This window comes from Globicephala melas, chromosome 10, assembly GCF_963455315.2.
Source record: "Globicephala melas chromosome 10, mGloMel1.2, whole genome shotgun sequence".
NCBI lineage: Eukaryota > Metazoa > Chordata > Mammalia > Artiodactyla > Delphinidae > Globicephala > Globicephala melas.
Window position 1 is genome coordinate 95,515,790 of NC_083323.1, and position 8,960 is coordinate 95,524,749.

At 44.0% G+C, this 8,960-nt stretch overlaps 1 protein-coding gene across 1 annotated transcript; it reads left to right on the forward strand.

The window, feature by feature from the left end:
- Positions 1-5,135: 5,135 nt before the first annotated feature.
- Positions 5,136-8,960, forward strand: DPPA3 (developmental pluripotency associated 3). Its single transcript, XM_030834457.1, has 4 exons — positions 5,136-5,217; positions 7,304-7,539; positions 7,922-7,960; positions 8,823-8,960. Exons 1-4 carry the CDS (start codon positions 5,136-5,138, stop codon positions 8,958-8,960), a joined length of 495 nt encoding a protein of 164 aa, XP_030690317.1.

Genomic DNA, 8,960 nt, shown 5'->3' on the forward strand with positions numbered 1-8,960 from the left:
ACAAAGCACTGAACTGGAGGTCCTTCAGGGGCAGACAAAAGAAAGACCACAATCCTGTCTCTGGATTCCCTTTCTCCTAAGGAGAAGCCAAGGCAGGTCAGTGAAACAACAGGGACAAAGGCAAAGGCACTCCTTCGCTCTCTGGACTGAATTTCCAGAGCTGATGTGCAAAGTGGAAACTTAAGACAGTGCCCCACCAGCACTACCTACTGCACGTTCCGTGGAAACCTATAAAGAAAGAAAACATGTCCTCTGGAAATCTCATACTTAAGCAAACCTGGGAATGCCGACAGTATTTGCTACTCTCTTCTGATAGGCCTAATTGACTTCACGTTTCCAGATACCTCCATTCAAACTGCGAAGTTTGGGAAATTGATCACCCATACTTCTCTCTTCCCCTCTGAACCCCAGCTGGTTGTCATATTGTAAAGTCATTAAATGTTTCCCACTAAACTGTTAAAAAATTGATAACAGAGGCAGGATTCTATCCCTGGGAGTATTTTTTTTTCTTTAAAAAAATTTTTTTTTCAAATATAGTTGAGGGACGTCCCTGGTGATGCAGTGGTTGGGAGTCTGCCTGCCAGTGCGGGGGACACGGGTTCGAGCCCTGGTCCTAGGGGAAGCCACGTGACGTGAAGCAACTAAGCCCGTGCGCCACAACTACTGAGCCTGCCCTCTAGAGCCGGCGAACCACACAACTACTGAGGCCTGCGCGCCTAGAGGCCGTGCTCCACAACGAGGGAGGTCACCTCACTGGGAGGCCCTTGCACTGCAGTGAAGGGTGGCCCCCGCTCACTGCAACTAGAGAAAGCCTGCTCCCAGCAACGAAGACCCAAGGCAGCCAAAACTAACTAAATAAATTTATTTTAAAAATATATAGTTGATTTACAACGTTGTGTTACTTTCAGGTGTACAGCAAAGTGATTCAGTTATAGGTATATTCTTTTTTTACATTCTCTTCCATTATAGGTTATTACAGATATTGAGTAGAGTTCCCTGTGCTATACAATAGGTCCTTGTTGCTTATCTACTTTATAGATAGTAGTGTGTATATTTTAATCCCAAACCCCTAATTTATACCCCCCTGGGAGTACTGATTCTTCACTGCATAATTTCAAGAAATAAATTGGATCCAGGGAAAGGCAGGCACCGGTGGGCGGTAGGGGCCAAGCAGAGGCAAAGCGAGGGGCAGTTCTGGGCCACAGTGTGTCGGGCTGCGGCCAATGGGGGCCCCATAGCGGCACCAGTACCGGGGTGCCCACTGCAAGCCCGCACCCCGCCCTGGGCCTCAGCGGCTGGGATCCAGGGCGGATGCCTTGGAAAACTGGTGGAAACAGTCTTCCCTACACAAGGGGGGGTGGAGAGCGAGCGCAAAGAGAGCCCAGGGACAGGGTGGGCCTGAGGTTGGAGGGACGCAGGCCACAGGGGGCGGGGCGGCGTGGGGAACCCAACAGGGCCCGAGAGAGCGCAGTAATTCATCAACTGTGTGTCTGGGAGAGTTTTCCCAAACCGCAGCCCTGGACTCTCCCTTAACTAGGCCACACCTCTCTTTGGAATACATTTCACTACCCCACCCTATATTTTGGATTCACGATTTATTGTCTGCTCCCTGAGGGCAAAAAGTTTATTTTGCCTGGGCTCTCTGGCCCGCCTGAAACCAGCCGGGCACAGTTGCCTGGGAGGAAAAAAAAAAATCATTCGACTGGAGAGAAACGGTGGGCTCAACAGATAAGAGAGAAAGTGGAGCCGAGATTATCATCTGTATCCATCCTAGAGGCAGATTCGAATTTTAAAAGTATTCAATACTGTCTCGGGTCTGAAAGACTTTGCCCCTTCTCCAGCCTCTGGCAGATGAAGCCATTTCACTGTTTAACATTCCTAAAGGGTAAATTTGGTTATAAAGTCAATCTCACAGAGGTGAGTGAGACGTTAAGACACTTCTAAATTCAGTTGAAGTTTTTTGGGGGTTTTGTTTGTTTTCGTTTTGGCCACAGCTGAGTGGCATGTGGGACCTTACTTTCCTGGACCAGGGATGGAACCCACACCCCCTGCATTGGAAGCGAGGACTCTTAACCACTGGACCGCCAGGGAAGTCCCTCAGCTGAAGTTTTAAACTTGCATTTTGTTCCTTTCTCCCAACCTTGACATTTTTTGATGCAAAAAAGTTGATGCAAAACTGGTGCAGTCTCCCAGGCCATCCTAGGTGGATTCTGAATGCCCCTTCCCAGAAATGAATGAGTCTGGAGACTCCAGGATTCCGTGCCAGTAAAGGATAAACTGAGGCATGTTAAAATGTTTGAGTTTATCTGAGCAAAAATCGATCTGAATAGGGCTGCATCCAATCTAGCAGGTAGGAAGAAATTTCACGGAGCTGTTTGGTTACAGCCAAAACAGAATGGGAACAAGGAACTTATACTAGGCAAGAAAGTGGGCTGGTTAGTAGAAAGTTACAGGCCTTTAGGGGGTGGCAGATCACCTAACTAGTGCTGATAAGGCGACTCCTGATTGACTGGCTCAAGATTTTATTTCCAGGAGAGCCAAAATTAATAGTCGCAGTTTGGTGACGTGGGGATTAGCCCAACCAATTCCATTTTGGACCTGTTGTCTTGTTTTTAACACTCTAAATCTGTTACTTTGCATTCCTTTTGCCTTGTTTTTTGCTGTGCATTTTAAATTCACTTTAAAAACTGAGTGAGATGAGCTTTTAAATATGGTCTGTTGGTGTTTCCCGTTTCTGAAACTTTGGAATAGCTTACCTGGTCATGTTCTTGTAATCAAGTTAATTTCCCACAAGACAAAGGAATCTATGTGCGTGGCGATGTTTTTGACAAATTGAAAATGTTCTACACTTGCTCAATAATTTGGTTGAATACAGGATTCTAGGTTGGAAATCATTTTCCTTCAGAATTTGGAAGCTCCCTTGTCTTCCAGCATCCGGTATTGTTGAAGAATCTGAAGCCATCATATTTCCTGATCTTAGATTCTCATTATCTTATATTTTCTCTTCTATTTTATATCTGCTTCTGGTTTTGCCTTACCTACTAAGGGAATAGCTTTGATTTTATCTCCAGACCCTTCTTTTCTTGTTTCTGATCTCAAACTTCTGAATTCCAGGTAGTCTTGTTTTTTTGCTCTCTTGAGTTTTCCTTTTATTAAAAGAGCATCCTGTTTGTTTCAAAAAATATTATATCTTCCCAGAAAAAAAAAGGTATTATATGATTAGTTTATGTCTGGAGAAATCAGTGATAGTTTTCATTATGAGTTCTTTTATAGTCTTTTTTCTAATTGCTTCATTCCACTTGGCTTTTTATCTCATATATCATACTATAAAGATGTTAACTAAAATGGTGTTATAATTTTAAAACACGGATTGTGTTTTCTGAATGCTCAGCTTCCGTCAAGTTTAAGCAAAGAGAAGCTCCACCATCATCTACGTCCCATACCTCCCTTGAGCTCTGGTTCTCTCACCTTTTTTCTTTTTTCTAAACTTTTTATTTTATATTGGAGTATAGCCGATTAACAATGTTGTGATAGTTTCAGGTGCACAGCAAAGCGACCCAGCCATACATATACATGTATCCATTCTAACCCCAAACTCCTCTCCCATCCAGGCTGCCACATAACATTGAGCAGAGTTCCCTGCGCTATACAGTAGATCCTTGTTGGTTATCCATTTTAAATATAGCAGTGTCTCACCTTTTTCTTAAACCTGGATTTCTTGAGCGAGAGTCTATGTGGGCCCTTTTCACAATCTCACCTCTTAATCTGATTTTTGCCCTCACTTCTCCAAGGGCTCTCTGAGACTGCTGTAGGAGAGGTCACCTGCCCCAAAGGGCATACAGCCGAGAGCAGAACCAAAGGAGTAGAACTTGCAGTCAGGAGTGCCAGAAAGAGTTGCTGCTACCGTTCTGAGCACAGGTGGAATCACTGGGGGGTGGCGACGCCTTGTTAAGACAAGGACTGCTGGGCCCCAGTCTTTAATTCACTAGGTCTGGGTTGGAGTTCAACCATTTCTAATCATATCTAACAAGTTACCAGGTGCCGCTGATGCTGCCCGTCTTCAGGGCACACCTTTGACAACCCCTTAAATAAAGTGTTGTGACCTGACACGCATCTACAGCTACCCCTCATGCCCTACAAAAGTAGTTATTGATCCACACTTCAACTTTTGCTCTTTACGACAAACAAACAAGATTGCTTTTGGTATTTCTTCATAGTTTCCAGCTACGGGGGAGATGGGGAGGTTGCACATTGAATAGGAGACAGTAAAAAAGAAGAGTGGGGCTGCTGAGGACCTTCTCTCCCACCCTCAGCAGTTAATGTTAGGGCTCTTTGCCAGAATTCAATACAAGTTTATTTTGGGGGGTGGAGGAGGGGTGGGGGGTAGCAATTTATAGATGTAGTTAATGTCAGTTGCTCACCAATCTTAAAGGCAATGAAATTGATAGTCTAGAAAACAAACTAAAATTAGATCCAAAATACACATTCATAAAATACCAAGTTTTAAACAGTTTATAACGGATCCTTTACTTCTCCTCTCCTTTGCCTTACTAGCATCCAAAGGTTTAAGATGAGTCAGGCAAAGAAAACTAAGGAAACCTGCCATTAACTTAATTGGGAGTTAATTTGCAGTTGGAGGGAAACTGCCCTCTCCTCCCTGTACTAGAACACTTAAAGCCCAGTTCACAAACCAGTAGCCATCTCCCGAAGTAGAGTTGGGGGGAAAAGAAGGATTTTTAAGGCAACCTCGGGAAGACACAACCACAGAGGCTCTTTATAAAATTTCCAGCCTACTTGACAGAGGGCATGATTATTTTAATACAGAGCAGATGAAGAATTATCCTATTAGTCCACTAATTGGACGACGCCCACCAACTTGCCTTATCCTTTTACTCGTTAGTCATTTACATTAAAACAGGCTGGCTGATTGGCTTATCTGTAGTTTTTAAGAGGAAACACGACCTAGACTTTTACGTTGGATTCTTCTCTCACCACAGTGTTAGCTTGGATTTTTCTCCCTCTTTCTTAGCCCTATAGTTCTCCCAGGCTACTTTGTAGCAATTTGAGTCTAAGGCATCACCTTCCACTGGAACCCAAAGGTCTAGGAGAAGCTTCAAGCTGTGACAAGATTCCCAATGGATTCATCTGAGGTTAACCCAACCTGGACCCTGGAGTCTCCTCAAATGTCCATCGATGAAAATTCCCAAGCAATTCCAGGTAAGCCAGACTTACCTGGGGTTCAGAAAGGTAAGAGGCTGCCTTCCTTTCTGTTATACTGACTTCAGTTTTTTACAGAGAAATGCAGTTAAGTAAACCTCTTCAGAGCAGAGGAGAGCCAGGGAGTGCAGGGCCCTCCTCTAAAGAGAGGAGAAAGAAAGAGAGAAAGAGAAAGAAAAAAGAAAGGCAGGAAAAGAGGAGAAAAGCGGGAGGGGTGTGGAGCTGCATTGTTTGCTTACTATGCTCAGGAGTCTGTCAACCTTTTAAGGACATTTTCTGGGGAAGAGCAATCAGTTCTAGACGGTGGCTCACAGCGTCTTGTGCGATCAGTATTTCCATCAGCAATAGATTCCAATCAGGAATTGTAAAGGGAAAAGAATACAGGCAACCTAAACTTCGATTTGACCTAAAGGTTTTCTTAATTTCACCAACATTTCTGGGCTTGGCTTTCCAGCTGAATTTACGCTTTGGGAATGTTAATAAAGAGGGAAATGGCTTTTCAGAGGAAATTGAAGGAAGGGGCGAGTTTGTAAAAGCCAGTGAGTGTGCTCTGTAATGTAAATAAGTAGTAGTAAGACTTACGACGGAGAGCTTAGAAACCGTGCTCCAGGAATACTGCTAATTAGGTTCCCTGCCTTCCAGGGTTCTTCCCAAATCATCTCTCCTTGGAGCCGCACACACGATCCCAGGCGTGGCCTCCCAGGCTTGGCCTCCCAGGCTTGGCCTCCCATGAAATCTTATTACCCTAACCTCGGGCGGGGAATGGGTGGTGTAGGGTGGCCGCAGACGACCTGGAGCCAACCAACACCCTCTGGGCAGCTAGGAAGTTGGGTGGGTCCTCGCTGGCATTATATTCTGCCCTCTGCCTCCGAGATCTAAACTGCCTCCCCTGAATCTTGAGGATAAGAACCCTGGTCAAAGGGAAAAACATTTATGAAGAGTATATAATACCGCCAGTTTCTCCCATTCCTTGAATCTGCCTTAGTGGAATCTTTATTTCCATGTGCATAAGTCCCAAGAAGTTGAATGGATCTTGACTCAATATCTAATACTCTCACGTACAGGGAAAATTAATGCTAACTGCCTTGTTGTATGAGATGTTTATGAAATTTACATGATTGTTCAGATGGGAAGAGGCAAGAGTGGGTGGGTGTTTTTGTTTTTGTTTTGTTGGCTGCGCAGTGCAGCAGAGGGATCTTAGTTCCCCGACAGGGATGGAACTAGTGTCCCCTGCACTGGGAGCGCAGCGCTTTCATCACTGAACCCCCCCCACCCCACCCTGGGGAAGCCCCAAGAGTGAATGATTTCTCAAAATACTGCGTTTGAGTGGAAAGATCTAGCAGCATGAAAAAGCTGGGTAGAACTGGTGAGGGTAACAGCCACTTTGACATACTAGCTAAGGATAGGGGATTGGGGGAGAGGCTGTTATATTTGGGGTTTCTTTGTCTATTTCATAGATGTAGTTCATTTTCCAGGAAAAAAAACAGGTTTGTTTGTAATTTATAAAGGTGAACTGCTGGAACTTGTTACACTGAAACACTTTGACTTGCATTAGTGCTTTATGTCCCTGCATTTATATTAAAAATCACACAAATGAAAATGGAAAAACTGTCAATACCTGGTCTCTGCCCCACGTCTTCCCACGTGGGATCATACTTGAGTACCTTTTGACCCCATGGGAAAGCATCTGCCATTCAGAACTACCCATAACGGGACGAAACCACTTTTTTTTTTTCCCTTTTGCCACACCCCAGGGCATGTGGGATTTTAGTTCCCTGACCAGGGCTCTAACTGCGCCCCCTGCATTGGAAGCCCGGAGTCTTAACCACTGGACCACCGGGGAAGTCCCATAAAGAAAACAACTTTTTATTGTGAGAAGTGTTTCCCATTACAGTGGACTTTTAGGCTGCTCTCAGGGCATGCGGCATGCTAGTTAATGCCCGAGGTATCTGGGATCTTCACCCTGAGGAAACTTCCAGTGTCCGTTGTTGAGCTGCTTAAGAGCAGACCTAGTTTGAGCAAGAGATAAGTGGCTTCTGGATATTGCACTTCGCACTAATGGATCTTAAACTTTCCTTTTTTTCAGTTGCCTCTGAACCTATGTCTGAAGTGTTAATAAAGGACCTCAGTAGATTGACGCTCAACCCTAGCATCCAATTGCCATTCATTCTACCAGAATGTCTACCTCAACCAACTGGGCGGTTACTTGGTGAAAACATACCCTATAGGAGAGGGGTGAGGACCGTGTTAACCGATCGGAGAGAGAAGATGGAACGGCTGATTCAATCCATTAAAAAACGCTATGGCAAAGGAGTTCCTCGGGTGAGTTTCTGTGGTCTGGGTAGGCAGCACTGCCCCACTCTAGGGGTTGGGGGGCACTCACGTAAGTCAAGATGTAAATGGTGATGGGGTGGCAGGGAGGATTCCCCGGTGGTCCAGTGGTTAAGACTCCAAGCGCCCGCTTCCACTGCAGGGGGCAAGGGTTCGATCCCCGGTGGGGGACCGTGGCCCCTCCAAAAAATTAAATAATATAAATAGCAACAAGCAGCAGTGGTCACTCATCCACTGTACTCATGAGTGCGGGGTGTGAATAACACTTAGGGTTTTAAGACTCACCGACTCTTCTTATGTTAGATGGGTAGCATTAGTAATCCAAATTTTCCTTGATCGTTTGTAATATATGTATTTTTTTCTTCCCACGAAGTCTGACTCTGAAAGAGAACCATGGCAGAATGATGTTGAGGTAACTAGAAGTTCCCTTACTATACAAGTGGGTGGGTATGTGGTTTGGGGAGGGAGGAGGAAAGGCAAATTGGCTTGGACTTTCTCAATCCTCAGAAACTCTGGAGCAATCAGTTCATATTTGTGCTTTTTTAAAAAAATATATAAAGTCATATTTTCAAGCAGTTTTAGGTCTCCAGCAAGATTAAGCAGAAAGGACATACACTTCCTGAACCCAGACATTCATAGCCTACTCTGCTGTCAACATCTTCCAGTTACGTGGTGTTACAGTGATGAACCTACATTGACACATTATTATCACCTAAAGTCTGTAGTTTCCATGAAGGTTCACTCTTGATGTTGTGCTGGTACTTTTTCACCTGCTGTCACAAACATGATATTCAATACCATGTAGTAAGAGGGCAAACACCTGAGCACAGAGTGTCCAGCAGCTGGTTGAGTGTCTCACGTTTAAGGCATTCAGAGAACTGACACTAGGTATATATTGATATATATGCGTGTGTGTGTGTGTAATTTTCCTTTTAAATTGAAGTATAGTTGATATATAGTATTATAAATTACAGGTGTATGACAGTGATTCCGTTTTTAAAGGTTATACTCCATTTATAGTTGTACAGGAATATATTATTGACTGACAGTCAGTAGCTGTTAGCATTACAAAAGGGCAATCTGGTATTCTTTGGCAGCCATACATTTCGATTCCCAAAGTTTTTTGGTTTTGACCTTTTTTTTAGTGTTCCATATTCCAAAGTCTCTTCTAATAACCAACATTAGATTTGAGGGTTGTTAACGTCTCTTTGGTGTACAAGTACTTTATTATTTTAAATTATTAACCAATTAATCCAATTCATTCTTTTTTCCAGACTCAATCAAGAGGGCAAAGATTTAGATGTAGCTGTCGTTTTTGCCGGTTTCATAGAGATCCTTCTGAGGATAATTACGAGAATCATTACAACAATAAGTATTACAGTAATTATGACACGGAGTCGAAGGAACCATAA